This window comes from Thamnophis sirtalis, unplaced genomic scaffold (assembly GCF_051295495.1).
Source record: "Thamnophis sirtalis isolate CommonGarterSnake01/CBP01778 unplaced genomic scaffold, rThaSir2_p1.2 scaffold_4, whole genome shotgun sequence".
Classification (NCBI taxonomy): Eukaryota; Metazoa; Chordata; class Lepidosauria; order Squamata; family Natricidae; genus Thamnophis; species Thamnophis sirtalis.
Genome location: NW_028261384.1, coordinates 34972845 through 34999108, shown reverse-complemented (window position 1 = coordinate 34999108; position 26264 = coordinate 34972845). Strand labels below are relative to the sequence as shown.

At 36.9% G+C, this 26264-nt stretch overlaps 1 protein-coding gene across 5 annotated transcripts in view; it reads left to right on the top strand.

Annotated features, from left to right (window-relative positions):
* Positions 1-26264, top strand: part of THSD7A (thrombospondin type 1 domain containing 7A) — a 292617-nt gene that overhangs the window by 243693 nt on the left and 22660 nt on the right. For all 5 annotated transcript variants that reach the window (XM_087712745.1, XM_087712744.1, XM_087712743.1 and 2 more), the window contains exons 17-21: positions 9230-9408; positions 17744-17877; positions 20749-20902; positions 21993-22134; positions 23831-23946. In XM_087712745.1, coding sequence (XP_087568871.1) covers positions 9230-9408; positions 17744-17877; positions 20749-20902; positions 21993-22134; positions 23831-23946 — 725 coding nt within the window. The remainder of the gene's footprint in view (positions 1-9229; positions 9409-17743; positions 17878-20748; positions 20903-21992; positions 22135-23830; positions 23947-26264) is intronic.

Genomic DNA, 26264 nt, shown 5'->3' with positions numbered 1-26264 from the left:
AATCAGTGTAATATAGCTCTAAAAAGGCAAAGAATATAAAATATGTAGTAAGGATATTATTCCTTCCCCCCCCCCCCTCTCTCTCTCTCTCTCTCTCTCTCTCTCTCTCTCTCTCTCTCTCTCTCTCTCTCTTTCTCTCTCTCTTTCTTTCCTGTCCCCCTTCTAGATAGTTGATGTAGGGGTTATTTAAAAAAGAATGCATTTTTCTTTCTTCATAGTACGTTAGATCTAGCAGGATTTTTTTTAAAAAAAATCAGTGCATCTCCATTATGCAAATCTAATAGACTTACAATATCAATATTATCATACATGAATTAAGAGCTGAATCCACAGTGAATCAGCATTAGAACATGAAAGAGCATACATTTTCTATAATAAAGTCATATTGTGGCATGGAATGAGTTTAGTTGAAATCACTTGGTCATCTTTCTTCGTAAATAAAAATTTGGGCAAGTTGGAAAAATAAACAATTAAAGTTATTACTCTATTTAACTTATATATAAAAGACCAGTCAGATAAATGAGTTTGTGTTTAGGGAATTAAATAAATTATGTAGAACTATTTTCTCAAAAAATGTTTCTAAGAAATTTCCAAAGAAATCATTCAGTTATTTTCATACTGCAACTCTCAAATGTCTAGCACAGCAGTCAGAAGTGGTAAAATTTTGGATGTACAACTTTTAGCATGCCTGGAAACAGCCAAACTGGGGAAATTGGAGAGAAAAGACAATACAGCCGCATGCTTAAGAAACTCAAGTCTGCTTAATAAATATAGCACTTTTTGACAACATGGTCTAAATAACTTTTAGACCATGTTGTCAAAAAGTGCTATATTTATTAAGCAGGCTTGATTGATACCATATTCTAATATTTCAATTCACAAGAGAGATTCTGTTGCCATTTTGTCTAGGGTTACCCCTTCTAATTTCTCCATGTGTCATAACCTATGACTTGTCCACCAGCATGAAAAACTAGGATAGCCTCAGTTCAGAAAAGAAGAGACAAAATTGCTGATGCAGAAGATCAGTTGCTGTATGCCATTGAAGCCTTGGAGGCTAATCCTAAAAACAAGATAAAAGACATGCCATAGTTCAATTCATCATTTTGTGGGCTCTTGTGACAGACTCATGAATACAAATACTGTCAGGTGGATTGTAAATACCTTTGAAAGTCAAAGAAAATACAAGAAATTGTATCCTTGTCTTAAACCTGGAAAATCAGTTGTAAGGCAGAAGATCAGTATCTTAAAAATGGGGCTCCATAATTTCTACCGCATATTTCTATAAATCTTTGTTCATAGAAGTGGTTTTCAATTGTTCTTTATAAGGTTGCTGTGTCTTTTCAGAATGTTTCCAACTTTATATATGATTGTGTTTGTACTATTATTTTATTTACAGTGCCCAGGTTTGCCTTTGATGTAGGAGTGATATAAAAGATGCAAAAGATAAAACAATAGAGTGATACTTTGTTTTCCTGTGGAAAAGTTAACTTTTACTTCTTCGGTTGCTTATTTTTATTATTTAGAAAAGTATCTCTTTAATGTGCTTGGATAATTGCTATTGACCTTTCCCTTTCTATTAGAAGCTGCTGATAAGATGAGCCTTTCTTTTGATCCTATCCAGCTTCATTAGTGGAAAGAATAATAGTGAATGATGAAGTATAAAATACTTCATAGTCACTGTCTAAATTACATGAAAAGATATTCATTTGAGATGCTCTTTTGTAGGTTCTGAAGCGTCTCTGCCTTGTTATTGTCAAGGACATGTAAGATGTACAAGGGCAGGCATATGAATTTTACCATGTTTCCTATTCATTTAAGTGAGGGTGCAGCTATTATTTAAAAATCTGTCTCATTTTCTTCTTACTGCATTCCATTATTTTAAGCAGTTATTTTAAGCTCCCAAACACACTGCTTGTTTGTTTCATATAAAGTATGCACACACACACATAGACACACATGTACACATACACAAATCATTAAATACACAAATAGGACAGACAGGTGGTAGCTGTCTTATCACATCCTGAGTATCCCTTAATACCCTGAATGCATTATATTTTCATAGTGTTATTTATCACAGCTCATTTCTTCAAGAAAAGTTAAAATTATTTTGTATGGAAAATGGGTGATTTATTTTAGAATTGGGATAAGCCATTCTTCCCCACCACCACCACCATTATAGCTGATTTTTTTAACTGACTAACATTCCATTTAAAATTAAACTTTGCTGTTGTTTGTCTTAGCCCTCTGCTAAGCTATCAATATCCTTTGTTTGCTATTTTCTTACCTGAACCTACAAGCATCCTTATATGTCAACTTATCTGATTATTATGGTCTATCTCTGACTCTATCTGTCCTTTATTTTATCTTGTTTTTCTGTTATCCTGTTTCTGTGATTGCATATGTACAGTATATTTTCACCATAAATATGGAAAGAATGAGAGATTTATGATAATTCACCAAATGTAGGGAATTTAACTTCAGAAAGCTAGAGTTAGATATACTTTCTACAGGAATAAAGACCTAACAATTTTTCACTGCCCAAATCTCTCATGATGCCCAGTATCTGCATTATATTACTATTTATAATTGTTCATATTGCTGCTGCTGTAGTGTTCTTTACTATACAATCAAATGCTAGTTTGCTTAGAAAACAATTCCAATCTTAACAATTTGCATAACCCCTTTTTCTACAATCTCTTGAATGAACCATACTGGCTCCAGCTAATGAGAATTGGTCCAAAATCTGTGAAAACGTATCTGCAGGATCAAAAAATCAAAATGACAGTCCCATGATGAAATCCCCGTTCTTTTTTGTATGTACACCACAATCCTGCTAGGTTCCCTGCAGAAGTTGAAAGGAAGGAAATCAAACTAAACATTGGAAGTGTTGAGAATTTCTTCTCAAATTCTTCCCGGAGGAAACCAGAAGGGTTTTAAAGGGAGGTTTATGTGTGTTTCTTTTAACTTTTTTTTTTAAAAAAAAGGTCTTGTATACATTTCCTTATAGAGCTACAGGGTTTATCCATTTTGACCATATTTTCAACTGATCCATACAAGATTGTATTTTTATTAGGAGTCAATTCCTGATAAAAAATAGTATTTATTACAAGAAATTAATGTGTGTAGAGCCTTTTGGAATTTCACCACAATCAAATTATTTGTTTCAAATGAGGCATTAAATCTGCCTTTATCAAGGGCCAAAAGATTTTCCAAATACATATGAAGGACTTTATAAGTAGGATTTGGCATTGAATTATTTTTGCAATGGTTTATTTGTTTCTAAATATAATGTCAAAACTCAATACTTAATATGTATATTGTCCTTCAAATCTGTTTATTGAGAGTTTTATTATGATGCATTAGAATTAGAACAAAAATTAGTATTTAGTATTAACAGTAAAAGTCACTACAAATCACATAATTATTTTTTTAATTATTTAGTGAGTGTGATTTGTCCTTGTCCAGGATGTTTGCAGTCATATAGCACTATCACATGTTGACATTTAAAGAAAATTGCATCAGTATATTTTTTTACTGCCAGATACTTGGATTTTTGGCTCCCGATTGCTCTTGTTAATCAGAGGACAAAAATAGATCTATGTAATCCTCTCATGAGGAGGGTCTCCTTCTTGAGAAAACAGCAAAGCGAGTAATTAGCATGGAAACATCATTAATCCTTTTCTTTGGAGTACTGTATTGTGGCCTTCTTCTGTTCCATTTTCCAATGAACAATCAGGTTAATCTAAGCCTGGAACAGCAATACTATGATAATTAATGCAACAGATGTGTCAATTTATCAACAAGCAAGAGAAGCATACAGGGAAAAGAAATACCTGTTGGCAGGTTCTAACTTATGCACCAGAGAAATGAAAAAGGAGCAGACAAGGAAAGGAAGAATTTTAAAACAGCTGGAAGCTTTACTTAGGAAACAGAAGGGGCTCTGGTCTGTGACAATGTTTGAAGCAAAACATTTGAGATGTATCCTGCAGGGGCTGCAAAGCCTCAAACACAACATGTAATGCTTCAGTTAAGCAATTGTGTAGAGAGAGATGCCAAGTCTCTGCAAATTCCTGCTACTGTTTTATGCTGAGCCTCTTTTTTTTTAAAGGCCAGATTTAGTTAAACAAAAATAAGCCCGAGGAGATAGCTAGTATATACTGATTTTTCCATCTTCATGGATATATAGTTTTTCATCTTCAGCCTCCTGTAACTTATTTAATGAGTGTGACACCATATATTTCCCCTACAGCCTATTTTCTTCAGTTTATAGGAGCACTCATTGAAACCAATGTTTTTGAATCTTGACAACTTTAAGATGAGTGGACTTCAACTCTCAGAATTTCCCAGCCAGCATGTTAGCTGGGGAGATCTGGGAGTTGAAGTCCACTATCCAAAAGTCACCAGAAACTGTTATTATGAGTGTAGGTTCTGTATACAACCCTACAAATTCCAACTAAAATACTTGACTATGGTTTGCATATTAGATAATGATTCTGAAATAAATAGGGTAACCTTCCTTAATTAGTACCTTCCACACCTCATGCACTACAAATACCATGCCTTTTATATTAAAGAGATGGGAAAGATCTAAGTTCTCTTATCCTCCTTGAATTTTCTGCACTTTAGATTTTACAAAAAACAACAACCGAGTAATAATAATATAGGCATTAAAACCAGTAGCTATCATTCGTATGAGACTTTGTCAGATCAACATAAATAGAACACAGGATTGTGTGAGAAGTGTAAGGAAGATGTGTGTGTGTTTGTGTGTGTGTGAGTGGTGGGTTGCAAGCAGTATGCCCCGGTGCCTGCCGGGAACACTGGATACTGTTCCGGTGTGGTGCTCCATCCACCCACCCTCCTTCCTTACCTGTATTTGAAGGAAACGTGCCGAGCAGCTGAGCATTGCAGAGGCATTGCAGAGCTTCGCAGGAGATAAAGATGCATGCGTGCGCTGTGCATGTTCATGTGGTGGCCGCTGGGCCCTGTTGCACTGTACCGGTTGCAACCCGATCCAGAACCCACCACTGGTGTGTGTGTGTTTGTCTATGCCTTTGAGTAAGTGTTGGCTCGTGATGATTACTGGGATACGTTCCTGAAGTTTTGTGGACAAGATTTTCAGAAACTTGCCATCATCTGCCTTCAAGTTGAATGACTTTGCACTTGAGATGGGGTTGAACTCACTATCTGCCAGTTTCTAGCCTGATGCTTTAACCTCTGCTCTATGTGGAATATTGGCTTCATGAATGAAGGCAAATATGCAGGTCCCAGGATAAAGATGCAAAATTGAATTTGGGTCAGTCACTAGCTTCCACATAATTAATGGCAAACAAGAAAAGCATGCATGATAATATAAGATTTATTCATAGTCTTGTAATGAACAGGAAAAGTAGAAACAATTAAAAATAGATTAGTCTGTGTTTTTTTTAAATCAAGACATAGTTAGAATTCAGTTCTGCTTTGACTTCTAGGAGCCCATAGATAATTTTTTCCATTGCTTTAAGAACAGAAGTGTTTTTGCTGAATTTTTCCAGTTGAATTTCTTTTTCGTAGAAGACCTTTGTTTCATAAAATTGGAAGTAAAGTGGGTGACCCACAACATTGTTTTCTATCATCAGCTGCTTCATGTTGGAAACAGCTTATTGTGTGCTGGCAGATTAAATGAGCTCTTTGCTAACCTAAGTTAATAATCCTTCTGAATGCCTTTCCCTGGATTTGATCATGGTTGTTTGGAGGAGTGAGCATCTGTTTCAATTCAAGGCTTCTGTATGCATTTTCATTCTGTTTTTGTAGTCCTGCTGACCTACAATTATATGTGCAGGTTATCCAGTCCAAGGACGGCCATGCGTCATCTTGTGTTGTTCTCAACCAAGTAGTTCTTAATCACCATTTCTATACCAGTGGACCTTTTGAAGGCCATTGAGAAAATTCTGCATTTTTTTCTACAGTCCTTATTCAAACTGATAAAAAAGAAACTGCTTAAAAAAAAGAAACTGCTAGTGAAATATATTTTAAAGAAGAAGAAAATTAATGTGACATTGTCATGGGTAGAATGTGTGTATGTGAGCATGCTGCCTTTCTCTGTGCAATATTTTCTCCAGCAATCTGCTGCCTTTCTGCCTTCCCTTGCTTCAGTTAAAGCCACCAGATTTTTTTTTAAGATTAAGAATTATGAATAACCTGGGAAGTTTAAAAAAGATGCAGCAGCAGTAGCACTCACAACTCCAAAGATTAAGTAATTTTGAAAATACCATCAAGAGAAACGTGAAATAAGATTACTAAGCTCTCTGAGACTAAAGTAGAAATTTTCTTCTCATCAGAAGAAAATGTTTCAGAAATTGCAGTGCAAATTTCAGACTGCTCTAGTTTTTTGGTTTTTTTTACTGCAGTAGCAGGTACGTTAAGAGTTTCTACAGAAGCTCTCAGAGTGCTCAAGCAGAGCTCAGAGAGCAGAGCTTAAATCACATGGGACATATTTAACATGCATGAATTAACAGGCAAGTGCTATGAAGTGCAGAGTGACAGTCATATATTTGCTTCCTATTATTTATTTAAGCAATCTTCAAAAATAGGAAGCAATTTTCATGTCACTTTTCAGAGAGATTTTTGTGAGATGCAATTAGCAAAAAGAGAATGCTTCATTGGTTGCCCAAAAGCAGCAGCAATCTAGTTAAAATTAAAAGACCTCATTTTTTAAAAAAACAGGATTTTGTCATAGACTGAATCAAAACAAAATAAACTCCTGTTCTGATGATGCCAATGTTCATCGGTTGACATGCCACTAACTAATAAAAGCTGTGCATGGCCATTTGGGCAATCTCAAAAGGCATTGAGATTAAGAGGAAAAAAATAGTACAGCGGATGACCATTCGAATATTTAAACTCTATGGAATAAATTTTCATCTGCAAAAAAATATTGTTATATTTCCTCAACCCAGAGTACACACAAAAAGAATTTCAAGCTGAACTTCCTGGTCCATTTTTTCCTTTTTCCTTGCAAACTGATATTCAGGATGTGGCTAGTCCTCTTAGAACTGTGGTTTGTTATTGTTATTATTATACCATGTTAGAAGGTAAAAGTGAGCATCTGAGAAACCAAGGGGAAATATCAGCATATTCCAGGGAACTTCAATATTTTAAACTTTAGCAGCTATTGGAGTTGCCTAGAACATGTTGATACTTCCCTTTGGTTTCTAAGATGTCCACTTTTAGCTTCTAATATGGTCCAAGTTTATCATCTGTGCAGGGACATCATACCCATAGAACCATGTTTGTATAAATACGTACACATTTCTAAAAAGACAAGGATTTAGACTCTCATGATAAATGAGGCTTGTCTGATCATCCTAAGTGCCCAATGCTTAGCTTAACAGTATTAACACCACCTTTAAAATTTTGTCAATTAGAACAAGCCATTTGCTAATCCTTCAAAGGAATTATTCTCTGTCTAATACACAGGGAAGATGGCTGTTTATCTGGATGTAGTAGATCAGTTTCTTTTTACAGTTTGAATAGTGCATGCAAAGTGTGAAACCTTACTAGTTTTAAGAGGATCAAGCACATTTACATGAGTGAGTAGGCAAAAGCATATCATTGATAATCCTATCTGGAGTGGGAAGAGCAGAAAAATAAAGCATCAGCCTAACTTGGAAGGTATTTTTATTCACATGTAGCTGTGGAAGCGAATGGAAGCTGAGTGGTGTAATGAGAGGCAGGGTGTCAATTACATTCCAGCTGTCAGAAAAAGCAGAACTGTAGATATTGGAGGAGCAGGAATTCTAATAAGATACCATGCAGGTGCCCATATTTTATTTTGGCATTGTCTCTGGAGATGCGTATCAGTTTCTCCACTGAATTTTAATAAAGCTTTAATGATGAAGGAATTTCTTCACCAAGAAACTCCTGTCAAATCAGAGTTTGGATCCTAAAACCACAGAGGATGGGAAATTTTGACAGCTGTGGTCCCAGCATGTCGGAGGGCATCAGATTGGGAAGCCTTCTGTAAACAAACTGACAACTGGACAGGAATAGCCAACACCTCTGAAGACAATCTCGGGATCCAAAAAGATCTTGACAAACTTGAACAATGGGCCCCATCCAACAAAATGAATTTTAATGTGGAAAAAAAGCAGTTTTCCATTTAGGCAAGAAAAATCAAAAGTATACGTACAGATTAGGTGAGACCTGGCTCAAAAACAGTAACTGTGAGAGGGACCTTGGAGTCTAGTGGATAATCACTTGAATATGAGCCAGCAATGTGAAGCAGCAGCCAAAAAAGCTAATACAATCCTTGGTTGCATAAACAGAGGCATAGAATCAAGATCATGTGAAGTATTAGTGCCACTTTATAAAATCTTAGTAAGACCACACATGGAAAACTGCAACTAATTTTGGTCACTATGCTACAAAAAAAAAAGATGTTGAGATTTCGGAAAAAGTTTAGAGAAGAGCAGCTAAAATGATCAAAGGTCTGGAGACTAAACAGAATAAATGGCTGCAGGATTTTGGTTTGGCTAGTCTAAAGAAAAGAAGAATTAGGGAAATATGATATCAGTATTCCACTATTTGAGGGGCTGCCACAAAGAAGAAGGGGGGGAGGGTTCAAATTATTCCACAAAGAACCAGAATGCTTGGAAATTAATCAGCAGAGAAGCAACCTGGAATTTAGGAGAAATTTCCTAACAGTGGGGACAATTAACCAGTGGAATCTCTTGCCTTCGGAAATCATGGGCACTCCATCACTGGAAATTTTTAAGAAGAAACTAGACAGTCACTTATCTGAAATACTATAGGTTCTCCTACTTGAGCAGGGGTGTGGACTAGAAAACCTCCAAGGTCCCTTCCAGATCAATTCTATTCTAAGGAATGAAGCAATTGTGTATCTCTTAGAATTCTAGAATCTGGTGTGAGTCAATGAAATTGTTCCAAAATAGATGCAGAACATTACTCTAAGTTTTGGGTGACCAATTTAGCTGACTATTAGAGGATTGGCAAACTTGCAGAGACCAATATCAATTATTAGTCAATGAAATAAAATCTTCATGTTCCACAGGAGTACCATTTGCTAAGGTCAATATCAAAAGAGAGCAGTAACTTTCATGCATGGCTTTTGTGCTTATGGGAAGTACCTACCTACTTGGGAAAAGGAATGTGGGATGAGATAGACATTAGGCGTGGTCCAGCTAGGCTTGTAGTTTTGCTGAACTGTCCATTTCTCTTCACCCAGGCTACATTGAGGAGGCTTGCATCATTCCATGTCCATCAGACTGCAAACTCAGTGAGTGGTCCAATTGGTCTCGCTGTAGCAAATCGTGTGGGAGTGGAGTGAAAGTCAGGTCTAAATGGCTCCGGGAAAAGCCTTACAATGGTGGAAGGCCCTGTCCTAAGCTGGATCATGTGAATCAGGTAAGTGATCACTATGTCCACATCATCAGTATTCCCTTTCCAAGAATGAAGCTTGCTTCTCATTAAAATACCTATGTAACAGCATTTCTTAACCTTGAGAACTTTGCATGGACTGCAGCTCCCAGAAGTCTTCAGCCAGTGTGCTAGCTGGGGAGCTCTGGAAGTCGGAGTCCACACATCATGAAGTTGTCAAACTTGGAAAGCACCACCATATAGGATCATATTATATGCAGCATCCAATAGAGAGCCAACTACTTTTGTTGCCTAGATCAAGGGTGTAATTGAATATCTCTTCTCCTTTTTAATGTCAGCAAAGACAGTATTGTTGACTTAGAGCTGCAAATCGTGTAGATTAATCAATGTTTTGTCAAATAGACCAGCTAAAAAGATCTCTCTCAAATAGAACAAAACATATATACAAAACATGTATATTTAATATATAAAATCATCTGATGATGTTGTTCCTCCATTACTCTCATCCCAAACTAAAAATACTTTCTGAGATTATTCTTACTGATTATTCTTACTACACCATCTAAACACGACTTCGGTCATCAGTGCTATTGTTCAATGCAGATAAAATTAAACAGTGCATTACAACTTGTTAACTAATGCTCATTTAATTACAGTGTAAGAAGAGCCCTTCTTGATATCACTTCACTGCCTTTCCAAGGAAACATGATTTTAATTGGTTTCATAAACCAATTGTGAGCATTTAATTTTGTGTAAAATGTGAGTGTCCATCTAAAAGAGAAAGAGAGAAGAAATATCTAAACACATGGAAATTGCAGTGTTGTGTTGAATTTCCAAGTTACGCTTAATAATTCTAGATCCTAGTTTAGGTCCCTGTAACAGATTTCCTGAGTGAGTGATTCATAATATAGTTAAAATGGTAAGCATGGCAATACTGTTTCTTCTTGTGCAAAACAGCTGAATAGGGGGAAAGCGGCCTTTGTGTGTCTCCTCAGTCCTCTTTTATGTTTCTCTTGAATGTTGATTAATGTGCATATTGTTCAACAAGTGAAATGTCCAAGTTTATATTTCCATAAATTCCCTTTCATGTAGAAGAGAGAGAGATAAACAGAGAAGGCACCGTTAGCCATTCATGTGGGTTTGTTAAATGTCTTTGTGTTGACACTTTGCAAGCTGAAAAGGAAACGGCTTCCTGATTTGATTTTCCACTTAAGGGAATGTAATTAATTCTAGTTTAAAAGATAGTGCTAAATTAATAAAGCACCATTGTAACTGAATGCAATATAAAACACAAGTTTGAAGCTATCCAAAAGTGAGATGGTATGGAGAAAGAAATATTTTAATAGAGTGACTTCAATTTTTTTTTCACTTTCAAATTGCATACTTCATATTGAGAATTGGAGTGTGTGCCAGATATCAAAGTAATTAGATTGGCACATATTGAAGTTTCTAAGGTTTATTTCTACAACTCTACTGCCCTCTTATGGCAGACCAGTATATTGTTTATTATAAATTTAGCTTTATAATAATAATAAATTATTAATCTAATGTTTATAATATAATAAAATATAATTATATTTATTAGAAAGTTTCATCCCTATTAGCCTTTGTAAACTTGATACCTTCCTTTTACTTAAATTTTCAAACAGTATCAGCCAATGGCTGTTTTGAATCAGAATAGCACTAGCACTTAGACTGCTTCACGGTGTATTCCAACCCTCTCTAAGCAGTTTACAGAATCAGCCTATTTCCCCCAACAATCTGGGTCCTCATTTTACCCATCTCAGAAGGATGGAAGGTTGAGTCAACCTTAAGCCTGGTGAGATTTGAACTGCCAAATTGCAGACAGCTAGAGTCAGCAGAAGTAGCTTGCAATGCGACACTCTAATTGTGCCACCACAGCTCATTGTAGATAGATCAATAGATCTAGAGAGTATCTAAAGATTGATCCAAATTCATATTTCAGTTCCCCATTTTTCTAATATTTAAATGTTTTCCCAGAATATATACTTAAGTATCTGAAAGTTGCAATTTTAGTCCCATTGTTTTTAATGTTGTTTATACTTTATACTGAGAACATACTATTTAGTAAAACTAATGCAAAATGGAATTCAAAACAGAATTTGGCAAGGAAATATATATTGGCATCTTCGTTTAGATCAAATTCATTTAGATTAAATGAAACTAATGAAATATCTAGATCTCTGTTTCTCAAACTTGGCACTTTAGATGGGTGGATTTCAACTCCCAGAATTCCCCAGCCAGCCATGCTAGCTGCCTCATGCCATCAGGGTAATTCTGGGATTTGAAGTCCACACGTACCAAGATTGAGAAATGTTGATTCAGTGAAATGGGGTAATCACATTTACAAACAAATTCATCACTTAGTGCAGTGATGGCGAACCTATGACACGCGTGTCAGTGCTGACACGCGTAGCCATTTGGGGTGACACGCACAGGATTTCATGCGATTCATCCTCGGCTCCTGTATGGCCGCCGAGAATGAAAGAATCTGTGCTGGAGGAACGGGAAGGGGACGTGTGATCTCCCCCGCCCACACTCACTTACTGTATCGCCGCCGCCCCTTTCTGAGCGCAGGGGCTGCTGGTAAGGCGTGCGTGCCGTGCGCACACACGTCATCAGCGCGGCGAGGGAGGACCCGCAGGAGAGGAGCATGGGAACAGTGCGTGCCTCTCTCCAGTCAGGCCGGCACAGAGAGTCTACTCCTGGGACTGTCGGTTACGACTGCACCACAGCAGGGAACAGCGGAGTGCCAACGGGAACTGTGAGCGCCATTATACATTTTTGTAGTTTAAACTATAAATTGCGCAAAATTATGTTTTTGTCGAAGTGACACACAACGCGAGTTATGCTCGATTTTTTGCCGATTTTTGACACACCACGCCAAAAAGGTTGCCCATCACTGACCTAGTGTGTCCTGTGAGAAGACCCAGGACAGTGGCTACAATGAAGAACAGTGGAAATGTTTCTCTAAATTAGTTACACAAATCTATGCAGCTTTCCAAAGAAGTAAAAGACTTTAAGTTTCACACATGCATGGAAAGAGAAGTATGGAGCTAACACAAACTCCAGTAGGTCAATGCAGTATGTATTTCATGTATCATATCCTGTTACCTTTTTCTGTAGCTGGGGTCCCCAAACTTATCCACAAGTCTTAAAGTTGCCAAGTTTGAAGATCTCTGTTCTATAGCAATAGATCACACAAAGAAATTGCTACAGCAGCAATTGCAGCAGCAACAAAATATTTTAAAAGATCCCTCCAAGTAGGTGATGTGTACCTACTGCACTGAAAAGTGTTCGGAGACCTTAAAAGCTTAGATTATTTGTTAACGTCTCCTTCTTTAAATCTGTAATTATTCTCTAACTCGTGGCAGAGTAAGGCAGCATAGAAAATATAATTAACTTGTCCTACCTCCAGTTGAAAGAAATCAAGTTGTATACAAGCCTGTGGCTGCAGTGAAAGCGGTGCACAGAGACTTTAGCATCCTTTGAAAGAGAAGAGTCAGAATTAAAAAAACAATATATGCTGAATTTTGATTAATTTATATATTCATTAGGAACTTTAATTTTTATGTTTCTAACATGCTTCTTATTTAACCCAAGAAATTAGGTGACTCTAATTATAAAGTGGTGAAAAGCAAAGCAATATACAATAATGGCCATAGGATTATTATTTTTTAGCATTTATAGAATATTTTTTTACTATTACTGCTAAATTTCTGACAAGAAGCAAATAAATAGATTTATAACTAGCTCTAATCCAAATTTGAAAACTGGGGAATTTTTTTAAAAAAATTTATTTATTATTAAATTTATTTGCCGCCCATCTCAACATGGGGCTGTTTTGGCCAATTTAGAACAGTAGAACGTAAAATGATAAAATATTAATATAATAATAAAACAATGAAACCTAAAATAAAGAAAGTAAGCAATATGAATTAAAAGAGAGGTAACGATGTAAGCAAGGTGTCTGGGGGAAGGAAAAGTGGGGGGGGGGGGGTTTGCCATCAATCTATAAGCCACCTCCAGTGTGATATTCCCCCACTGGGTCCCCAGGTGAACAGGCAGTACCAGTTCTTCAGACTCTAACAGACAGACAGGAGTATGGTGAGAGGGTGGAAAGAAACATCACCCCAGGTGGCAGGATGTTTCAGAGGGCCAGTGCTATGGAAGAGAAGATTATTCTCCTGAATCCTGCCCAGCCGGAGTTCCTTGACCGATGGGATCCACAGAAGGCCTCCTCTACTTGAATGATTGGGACAGTCTTGTCCTAGAAGGATGAGGCACAGATGTGGTTTTCAGCAGGTTTTGACCAGTTCTGGAGAACTGGTAATGGAAATTTTGAGTAGTTCGGAGAACCGGTAAATACCACCTCTGAGTGGCCTCACCCCTCTATTCTCTGCCTCCTGAGTCCTAGCTGGTCAGGAGATTGAATGGGGATTTTGCAGTAACTTTCCCCTGGAGTGCGGAGGGAATGGAGATTTTACGGTATCCTTCCCCTGCCACGCCTGCCTAGCCATGCCATGACCACCAAGCCATGCCCACAGAACCGGTAGTAAAAAAAATTGAATCCCACCACTGATGAAGCAGTTTATTAAGTGACCTGGATTCATGTTACTTAATAAACCAAGGTGGAATCAGAACCAATACCTTGAATTGATCTGGATACTATATTTGATCTTAGCCAAAAGGCTGAGAAGCGATGCAACTTGCATCAGCTAAAACCTCTGAATGCTGTTCAGGGGATCCAAAACTGTTCATTGCTGTTTTGTGAGATTAGCAATCCAGATTTTTTTCTCTCTCTAAAGCTTTTTAAAATCAGGTTATTTGTGCCTTTCTATCTTCTTAAACATGGCATATTTTTTAAAAAAAAACATATCCAAGAATCCCATAAATAGAGAAGTTTTAAAATATTTTGCTTCAAGTCTCAATTCCATGTTGTTTCAAATGAGACAGACACACATGTTTTGTTCTCACAGTATAGACCAGAAATGGAGAACTAGGCCCTTTATGACCTGTGGACTTCAACTCCCAGAATTCCTGAATCAGTCGTGCTGGGAGTTGAAATCCACAGGTCATAAAAGGGCCATAGTTCGTATAGATGCAGAACAGCCTTTAGGGTTGTCCATTGGGGAGAAAGGAGGATAAAAAAGGGAAGATGGCAGCCACAGCCATGTGTTGAAATTCTATCCCTTTTACACATGGTTGCCTTCTTGATTTTTTTTTGTCCTCACCCTCCAAATCTGAAGCACTCTGACATGCTGAGAGAGCAGCTTCCATTATTGCACAACCAAGTAAGATGGAGTCTAACACAAATCTAAGGCAACAGGTTCAAAAAAGAAGCTGTGGGTGTGTCTTCAGAATATGAAACAAACTGATAACTTTTACAAAACACATTTATGGAATAAATGTGCTTCCAACATATATCAGGGGGAAATATTTTTGGAGCTGTAACATACTGTGCTTCTCTGTTATTGAATGTCCCATCCCCCACCAAGGAACATAGCAAATAAAGTCCCCAAAAGCATTCCTACTCTCTGTTAAAATCCAGTTGGAAATGTTCTTAGCCTTTGAGAACACCTCTTGACTGAAAGTTAATTATGTAGTACGTTAAAAAAAGGATGTAGGCAGAAAAGCAGTATTACCTGTATCACTTTTCACTCAATACAAGTAGTCCTTGATTTACAAGAGTAAATCATATAAGAGTTCAGCACTGAAAAAAGTGGCATATGACCATTTTTCATACATTGCATTATCCCCATGGTTGCGATCAAAATTGAGATGTTGGCTCATATTTATGACAGGTGCAATGTTCTGAGGTCATGTGATCACTTTTTGTGACCTTCTGACAAGTAAAGTCAATGGAGAAGCCAGATTTACTTAATAATTGTGTTACTAACTTAACATCTGCAGTGTTTCACTTAACAACTGTGGCAAGAATGGTCGTAAAATGGGGTAAAACGTCATAAGTCAAAGACTACCTGTACTTTGAAAAGGTAGCATAGTTCAATATAAAATGTCACAAGCAAACCCTCTGAAAATTCTCTGTATTTACAAAAACCATTCCTTGTTAGGAGAATCAGTTTACCACTCTGAAGCACCTGCGTTTTTGTGAATATGCTTTGCTTCCTAACTATTCTTTTTATTTACCTTGCTCATTCCCTTGCGCTCATCGTCAACACCTGTTCCAGGCTCAGGTAAGGCTGTGAAACAGATGCAAAACCATCACGCATGCTTCTGGATCAGATTTAGTTACTGTATGCAGCGTTTATCTTTTGCTTTAACTTTCCTTTCAGTCTAGATGAATGCTGATTTAAAATGCTTTATATTAGTCACTTTTTTTGCTAAGCAGAAATGGTAGGGCAAGATACAATCATATAATGGGATGAAAAATTGATTACATTGTTATTATTAGTCATTACTGCCTTCGATAGATGAAGATGATCCGTGAGGAACCCATTGGACGAAGGCTATAATGCAAGGGTCTCCAAAATTTGGCAACTTTAAGACTCATGGATTATAATTCCCAGAATTCCTCAACCACCCATGCTGCCTGGGGAATTCTGGGATTTGAAATCCATGAGTCTTAAAGTTTCCAAATTTGAAGTCCTCTGCTCTAATGGCCATGTGTCTTTCCTACTCATATGATTAATTTTGGTATACAAGATTCAAACTTCAAAATGCCTCTTTAGCAAGATGACCTAATCAGGACACTTCAGTCACACCAAATCTTCACTCAGAAATGGCCAGAAGGAGTTGCTGATAACACTGTTTAGTACAAGCGCAATTATTTATCTGTTCTGAAACATCCGGCAAGTTGATAAGTCTGCATCATACTGGGCCCTTTGTATACAACCAAGAATTTTTCCATCTCTTTGCAGCTGGTCTCCATTTCCTATTCCACTTATCCCACTTGTACCTGTTTAAAAATACTAGTTATGGTGGCAAAACATCATGTATATTAAATTTCATCTGAATGATGAGAACAAAGCAAAATAATATAAAAATGCCACCCAATTCAAACTGTCACATCCAATCAGATCTTGAGGAAAAGGTCACATTATCGTTTCCATTTAGTCAATAGCTAATTTAACTGCAATCTCTATATCAAATCAGAGTTTGTTGAATCCCAAGGCCATGTGAAAATATAATGTAGTTATGACCCTGAGTCAGTTCAAGGTTACATATAAATCCCTACATCATGATTTAATGGCAGGAATAATGGTACCCAAAGGAATGGTTATGATGAAAACTTGATCTCAGTGGGTTTTAGACCACTGAAGACATAGTGTCTATTCCTCTAATCTGTTTCCATATTATAAGTCAAAACAGATGATTTCTTCATATTATTCAGCAATGGGTAATATTTATTTATTTAATAAATACATATACTTTTCATTTAATTAATTATTAATTTATTTAAATAATTTAAATAATTATTAAATAATAAATTTAACAAATATGTCATACAAAAATGGATTCCTATATTGTGAAAAGACAAATTTATTTTGCTAGTTTTAAATGTGCTATGGCTTACAAATTATGGTTTGTGTGTGAGCCAATGGACTCAACTCCACTTAAATAAGTAATGATTTATGTATTCAAGTAAATTGTGGTTCAACCAGCAGAAGGCACAACATGACTTTTAATAGGATGTTAAAGAATCATTTACCAATCAGTTAAATACCAAGATTTCTTCTAAGAACAATATGCTCTCATTCAAGTAAAAATCTTATGGATTTGTAACTGTCTGAAGGTAAATGCAGATGTTGCTGAAGTCAAAGTAGAATTGAGCAACTAAAAGTGGAATAATAAATGAATACTAAATAAATGTGAGACTGTGAGCTTGTAATATCCCAGAGGAAATAACAGGAGCCAAGATCACAGTTTATTCTACATCATCTTGCTGGCAATTGTGTGATTCCCATAGATTTCCTGTTCCTTTAACTGTACGAGGTGAAAAAGGAACAAAAGATATTGAAATCTTGCTGCTATATTGCTCAACTGGACGGCTCACGATAGACCTAAAAGAAGCAGATTAATGCATTTAGGAAACAGAGAGTTGAGCAAGGTTGTAGGAAAGGTAAGAAATTGGTTTCATAAAAGTGAAATGAATTCAGAAACAGAAAGAGTGAATGCCTTGTAATTCTTCCCATCTGTAACCCAATCAACAAATCTAAGCATTGTTGGATTGCCATGCACACCTATGCTTGCTTGCTAATGTTGCTATGCATGCCTCTTAACTTTGAATAAGTGATAGTTACAATATTGTTCCAGTTCCCTTCTGCCAGTTATCCTTTCCTACAGGAAGCAAGCTGATTATTCTGTCTCTGCATTCCAGGTTTACGAAGTGGTCCCTTGCCATAGTGACTGTGGTCAGTATATAGGAGTCACTGAACCCTGGAGTGTCTGCAAAGTGACTAATGTGGACTTAAAGGAGAATTGTGGAGTGGGTGTGCAAACCAGAAAAGTGAGGCAAGTTAAACTTTTATTAGATTTATCACTTTGGAGGGAAGAGAAACTTCCATCTTCAAGGTTTGGCATGCTTATTTAAATAATGGTTTGTTAAGCCTATGTCATAATAAGAAAGCTTTCAGAGAATTTTTATGGACTTCCACTACAAGCTGGCTCATCAGGTAAGGTTCTCTTCGAAGCTATGTCACCATTTTGAAAACCTTTGATTAACTCAAATTCAATGAATGCTTTATGACATCTTCTTTCTTTTATGCAAAACAGAAATACTGTAGCTATGAGCCTTTCCATATTCCTGTTTGTAAATTGATTGATGGATTGAAATGACATAGAATCAACCTTTAATTTCCTTGAACATTATTGATATTACATTCCTATAAATAACAATTCTGGTGGTGCTGGATGTGGATGTATATATTGGGAAGATAGGTCATTCCTATCTTCAGAAAGGGTGACCCCAGCCAAGTTGAAAATTACAGACCAATTTCTTTCTATTGCATCACCTGCAAAGTCATGGAATCAATCATAAACCAATCCATTACCCTCCACTTAGAGACAAACAACCTACTCTCTAACAAACAATTTGGTTTTGGGGGGAAATTGTCCTGTAATCTGCAACTTCTACACTGCAAAAACAAATGGACTACACAACTCGACCGGGGTAAAGCAATACATGCAATTTACATAGACTTCTGGAAAGCCTTTGATCCAGTGGTACAGGACAAACTATTTCTAAAACTAAAATCGTATGGCATTTTCAGATCCCTGCACAAGTGGATAGCTACATTCCTGTCAGTCAGCAAGTAGTCAAAATAGAGGGCACTCTATCAAACACCGTACCTGTTAACAGCGGTGTCTCCCAAGGCAGCGTATTAGGACGCATACTCTTTATACTTTACATAAATGACCTTTGCGACCATATCATAAGCAACTGCGTTCTCTTCTCTGATGATGTAAAACTATTCAATACCACTGACAATGCTATTGCCCTACAAAGAGACCTTGACTATGTGTCAGAATGGTCATTTCATTTATTTATTAAATTTATAGGCCGCCCAATCCCGGAGGACTCAAACAATTGGCAACTCCAAATCTCAACCAACAAATGCTCTGTCTTACACATTGGCAAAAAATATCAGAACACCAAATACAAACTGGGTAGATATGACCTTGTGGATGATCCTCATTCTCTCAATGTCCTACCTGTCAATGACTACTTCAGCTTCAACCGCAATTTCACAATAGATACAAACTTAACGTAAACTGCTCCAAACCTGATTGCAGAAAATATAAGTTCAGCAGCAGAATGGTAAATGCCTGGTGTGCACTACCTGACTCTGTGGTTTCATCCCAAACCCCCGTAACTTTAACCTTAGACTGTCTACTGTTGACTTTACCCCATTTCTAAGAGCTCTGTAAGAGGCATGCATAAGTGTCCCAAATCTTAATTTCTTCCAGATTTTTCTATATAAATGTTAAAATTAAAATCTTTTGATCAGTGGTATTTAAACATACAAACAATGCTTTGTCTGAAAAATTAGGCCAAAAACGAACATAGACCTCATATGCCAAATATGCTCTTTCCTGGACAAGGACATTCCCCACTTCACAAACAGATTAAAGTAATGTATTCTATATAAGGCTACCTCTTGGAGGTTACTTGGAAGCTACAGCTGGTCCAGCATGCAGTGATGCAGGCAGTGTTGAGCACACCTTGCTATGCCCATTGTACTTCCAGCTGCACTGGTTACCGGGTGGCTTTCAGTGTAATTCAATGTACTATAAATTACCTATAAAGCCATTCATGGCATAAAGCCCTGTAATTTGAGCGACAGCCTATCTCCGGTGGTTTTACCCGTCCAGTGTGATTGGGCAAAGTTGACACACTTTGCATTCCATCAATTAATTTCCATCATCCTGTGGAACCCAGGAAGAGTGTCTACTCCATAGTGGGACATGCCTTCTGGCATATCACCTCAAGAGGTCCAGTTTCTCCCATCTAATAGTATTCAGGATGCTATTGAAAATGTAGCTGTTGTCCCTGCCCCTAGGCTGTGTGATTTTTTTTCCTGTTGTTGTCTTGTCTGCTGTTCATTAACTCTTTTTTAGTTTTAGTTTATTTATTTATTTTCTACTTTTAATGACTCTTCTAGAGTCATTGGAAGTCAGGCAGCCTATGAATTGTGTAATTAACTAATTAAAATAGACAGAGAATTTGTTATAATCAAGTTTGGTTATAGTTTTTAAATTAGTTTAACACTCTTTCCTAATTAGAGTGCCTTCATCTATTCAAGTGATTTGGGAGAAATTCTAAGTGTGCAAGTTGAGAATGTTATATGTCTTGTTAAGTTTCTGTTTCTGGAAATTTCTTCATGAAAAAAGTTGTTTGTTAAAACCTTTAGATTGACCACCTTCTTTCTGCTCTCTTTCAAAGAACATGTGGATAAAATTCCCACAATGTTCTGCCTGGGGAATACTAGATAACGTAACTGGAGAACACTATTTTAGACTAAGGTGCATATTGCTTTTTTTATTTTTATTTCCCTTTAATTCAGCACAGACCTTTCTATGTAGGAAGGATCTAAATATACTGCCAAGGTGGCGCAGTGGTTAAATGCAGCACTGCAGGCTACTGCTAGATCAGCAGTTCAGCGGTTCAAATCTCACCGGCTCAGGGTTGACTCAGCCTTCCATCCTTCCGAGGTGGGTAAAATGAGGACCCAGATTGTTGGGGGCAATATGCTGACTCTCTGTAAATCGCTTAGAGAGGGCTGAAAGCCCTATGAACCGGTATATAAGTCTACTGCTATTGCTATAATTATTTACAGCTACATAATCTTACATCGACTATATCTAAGGGCTTTGTCTTTCCAGATGCATGCAAAACACTGTTGACGGTCCTTCAGACATTGTGGAAGACTATCTGTGTGATCAAGAAGAGATGCCAATGGGTGCTAGAAAATGCATACTGCCGTGTCCAGAAGACTGTGTCATATCCGAGTGGGGCCAATGGTCCAAGTGTTCCTTGGTAAGAACTTTAAGAAAGTAAGGATTCTTTTGTCCAACCAAATCAAATTTGACCAAGATGCTTTCTTCTGAAATGCCAAGCCAGAAGCCCAGCTAGACATTTCTATGTAGAACTTACCTTTCTATCCAGCCATGGAGTCAAACCATCTAGTGTTTGATTATCATCTCTGAAAATAAGGGGATTTTTCACATGACCTGTTTCCTGTTCCTTTTAAACTAAAGATGCTAGAGCATGTATATCTTGAGTAATTGCTCTGTCAATTGTTCTACCACAATATTGGGGAAAATAATTATAGGTTGGTTATCTCACCTTTAGTTCCCTTGGCTATTGCTGGAAATGTTAGTAACCAAGAGTAATTCTTGGCAATACAGCTTGGCACTAAAAACTGTTAACAATGTATTCTCATCTCAGGTTGCATATATCTATGTGGTATATTTCTGTCTACATAGATCTTCAATTTCCCCCCTGTGTAATATTTCAAAGACTTCTCACTTTCAATCTATATTCTACAGTTTTAAAACTACTTAATTTTGACAAAAAAATAGATGATCACTACAACCATTAAACTGTAATTAGTCTAAAAGGTCAGCTAAGCCAGAAGTGAGTACTGTAGTCTTTTAGCTTGCTGTTGTTAATCCTGATTCTGTAACCTGCTTAGTGTTATGTATGTTCTAGGCCAGGGGTGCCAAGCTTGATTTCATTCATCAGGGTTGTGTTTAAACTCAGGGGGCTGGGATGGGCAGGCCAGGGTGGGTGTGACCAGCTCGACATCACTCATGTCAGGGGCACCTGTGGTGGCCCAAGCACTCTGCCAGTGAAAATGGGCTCCCAAGCACCATTTTTGGCTACCTGCAGCCTTCGAGAGCTGTTTTTGGCTGTGACAGCCTTCTGCACCCTCTGCCAGCAAAAATGGAGCTCCATTTTCACTGGCAGAGGCACTACAGGCTGGTATAATTATGAGAACTTCTAATTCACTTAATACGATTCCTAAGTGAGTGGATTTTGAGCCCAATTCTTTTAAATACTTTTGTCTTCAATAATTTGTATTAAGTTTTATCAAGTTAAAAGGATGTTTGCTTTCTTTTCTCAGCCCTGTAATGGAAGCAGTGTGAGGGAACGCTTAGCAAAGATCTTAAGGCTGCCTCAGGAGGGAAAGGCCTGTCCTTCTACCGTGGAGACAGAGCCTTGTCATCTGAACAAAAACTGCTATCACTATGATTACAATGTGACAGGTACTGATGTTGATTAAATCCTTGTAGATTGCAGCCTGAAAGAAAATATAGATAGTCTTGATTTATGACCACAATTGAGCCGAAAGTTTCTGTTGCTAAGGGAGATATTTGTTAAATGAGTTTGGTCCCATTTTATGACCTCTCTAGCCTCCATTGTTAATTGAATCTGCCAATTGGTAAGTTAGTTCATTGGTGAGAAGCCAATGGCTTCTCCATTGACTTTGCTTATCAGAAGATCGCAAAAAGTGATCACATGACTTTTAGACACAGCAACGGTGATAAATATGAACTGGTTGCCAATTTTGATCGCATGATCATGGGGATGCTGCAAAGGTCGTAACTAGAAAAAATAGTCATGTCACTTTTTTCATTGCTGATGTAACTTTAAATGAACTGTTGTAAATTGTGGCCTACCTGAATTGCAGCTCACCAGACTATTCTCTTTTCAAATAGCCAAACATTTTTATAGCCTGATTTTCTATTCTGATAGTTTTCCATTACATCTCTACTTCCAAATTCCCTTACTATTCTGTGTCTGGTAAGTAGTTCATTCATTCTGCAATAAAGCTATTTGGACTCCCTCCAAAAAAATTGGTCCATTGCTGGGAGAAAGTGGCAAGAAGGTGACAAGCAACAGGGAGAAAGCAGAACTATTTAACTCATTTTTTGCATCTGTCTTTACACAAAGGGATAAAACAGCCCAACCTATCAAAAATAGCATGAATTAATTCAACTTCCCCAGTTCCCCAACTTCCCCTTTTTTTGCTGGAGGGTTTTTTGTTTTTGTTTTTGGAATTGTGATCAGGACACCAAAACGAGTCATAAATGTGAGCCAGTTTGCCAAGCTTCTGAATTGTGATCATATAACCATGAGGGCTGGAATGGTTGTAAGTGCAAGTACAGGTCATGTCACTTTTTTCTTAACAGTTCTAGCTTTGAATCATTGTTAAACGAATGGTCATAAATCAAAGACTACCTCTAGAGTTGATGTGATTAGTTGGTTATTTCCACAAATTTTGAAATTCTCCCAAACTCTCCTAACCTTCCTTTTGTATCTGGATAGTTTTATTTTGGATCTGAATTCACATACAGATAACAAAGTTCACTATCAGAATACAGGACACCTTACGCCCCATTTTCTTTGTCTAATCTTCGAAAGTCAAAAACAGATATTGCCTAAGGCTTGGATTCCCAACTTTTTTCCAGCCAAGAACTTTGTTACGCTTAGAAAAGTATGCTTAGCCCTGAGAAATAGGGTGTGTCTCGAATGATGACATGTGTGGAGAGAGAACAAAATTTGAATTGGATCTAATTTAATTAAAAACTACATTAATCAAATGTAGATAATAATTCCCCTGCGTTTTATATCTTTCCTATTATAAATTATAATAGGATCTGAAGTTGTACTCTTCTAGATTTGACTACTACTTTATGCACTCTTACAAGGTGATTTATGCCCAAATTACCTGTTTGAGAGGCTGGTTCAGTGTGTATTAATTTCATTGCTATGCTCACCACTTGTGTCCTTAAGAGGCTGACACAAGAAATCCACTGTAAGTCATCTGAATCTTTTGAAAACGAAGGAAAATATGAATGAGGGAGGAGGGCAGGTTACTGAATTTATTGCCTTTTGGTACAACACACATGAAATCTTTTTCACTGGCTGCCATTCTTCTTTTCTTCCCTTCCTTTCAAGACTGGAGCACATGCCAGTTAAGTGAGAAAGCTGTTTGTGGCATTGGGATCAAAACAAGAATGCTTGATTGTGTTCGCAGCGATGGGAAGTCAGTTGACCTGTTATACTGTGACAAGGTAGGTGAATGTTTTCCCTTGTTTTGTGGTTGAAAACCATCATCTATAAAGCTTTCTCTTCAGTGTGCGTGATCAATCTTGTGACAGATGCTTCTCAAAGCTATTCAGGGACTGTTGTATGCCCTGTAAATGAGCTTTTACTATGATCAGTGATTTTTGTCATTTAATTCCCTCTTTTTGCTTAAGTGAGTGATCATTAAGGTATGCTATTCCCCCTCCCCTCCACTGAAATAATGGTTTGGGAACAATAAGCCATCAAGGTGAATAAGTTAAATAAATCTTAATTGGAATAGCCATCATTGTCCTAATTTGGAGTGATTCTTTTGTAACTGTTCGATCTTCTGCCAAAGTGGTCTATTTTTCTTTATCTCTCTCCCTGTCTCTGTTTTTGGGGGTTATTTTCCCAATTGTAAGTTGTTTGGCCTTTTTATAAATTTGAAAAAAAAAATGCCTGCACAAAAATCAGGCTGTGCTGAAACTGACCAGGCTGTTTTCTGTTGATGCAAGGAGGCAAATTTCTGGGTGACAGAGGATAAAGGGTGGGAACTGGTAACATTCGCTCTATAAGACGTATAGACATTTCCACCCATTTTGAGGGGGGGTAGTGCATCTTATAGACCAAAAAATATGGTATGTAAATTCACTGCAGTTACAAGTTGAATGGGAAAGACCACCCAAAAAATAATGTGTTGTTCATTATAAAAAATATGTACTCGGATGGACCAATTTGTGCATCTTGCAAATTCAGTAAATCTATTATAAAGTCTCAACAGAAAAAAATATTTTGGAGTTCTAATAATTTCTATCGAAAGTATTAATTTGTAATTAGAGTGTAAGGAGTTTGTACAGAAACGTGGATGAAGCTGGTTAGGACATTAAGTAGAAGTCTTGGGTGAAATAATCATTCTACAACTATTGAGCAGGTTGCTCTCAATCAAGGCTGGAACGAGAACAATTTTCCACAGCCTCAAAGATGCAAAAGGGAAAGACCTGGAATTCAACCATGAAGCAAAATATAGGGCTTAATTTCTGCATTTCTGCAAGAGACAGATCATTTGTGTATATATGGCTTCTATCTCATTTGCAATAAAGGAATACACACATAATCATGTTGTGTCTGTGAACTTTTCTGTTGTAAGCAAGTCCCCTGAAGTGGAATGTCTGGAAAGCTGAGATTTATTGCTGTGCTTGGTATGAAATCTAATAGCATATGTCTCCAAACAATATTTGGCAATTGGTTTCTGTTGTATTATTTTATATTGCTTATTTAATGAGACATGATTCAAAGTATGCCTCTTAACATGGCTATTTGAAAAGCATGAGTGCCTGTTCTGAAATTATAAGGAATGGTGGAATTAATTAAGTGGGAAACCAGAATAATTTTAAAAAGCAATGTTTACATCAACTATTAGAATAAATAGCATAGAGCCATTTTCTTTACTTCCCATTATAATTTAGGATCATTGTTTTAATATTCAATTTCCTATTCTTTTGTGATATTTATTCTTTGGTTGTAAGCAAGACATCAAGAAGTCTATTTTTTGTGTACAAAATACCTACTGTCTGAACATAATATAACAATGTTTCTTAAAATGTAGTTCTAGAATCCTCTTAAATTCTCAAAAATTTAGAACAAAATTTAGATCAATGACAATTCTCTTTTTTTGGTGTTCTGTCAAATCACTTTTTCATGAAAAATATTTTGCATTATGGTTAGTCTTCAAATTATGAAGGCATTTGGAACTAGAGTTTTTGTGTCTAAATGATATGGTCATAAGGAGGACCATATCCCTTGGTTTCAGAAATTCAAGTAGTCACACTAATGATTATACTGTATTACTGATCCCTTGAACATGGGAATGGGAAAGAAGGATTTTTTTGCATATAATGTCACATTTAATTGGGGATTATTATTATTTGCTGTTGAAGATATTATTGATTCCAGGAAAATAATACTGATATCACGAATGTGGAGGGCAGTGAAGAGCTGCCTTTCAACAAACTCTTTTAGCTTTTTTTTTTTTTAAGTATACCACTTTTAAAAAAATCACACCACTGAAAATGAACACTTTGCCACCAAATTTGGTCAATTTGATCCTAATAATCTATGATGGCCATAAAATGGAACTTTGGCTGTAGGAGGCTATATATTGTAGGAGAAAGCCAATTAATTTTATCAAAGAACTACAAGAGAATTTAGGTCCTTATGTGAATTGGTACAATTTTTCCTTTTGTGATTATTAATTTATAACTGTCTTGGCTTCTGTTGAGTTGATAATTTTTAATGTGACATACTGATAGGTATATCCCTTTCTCTT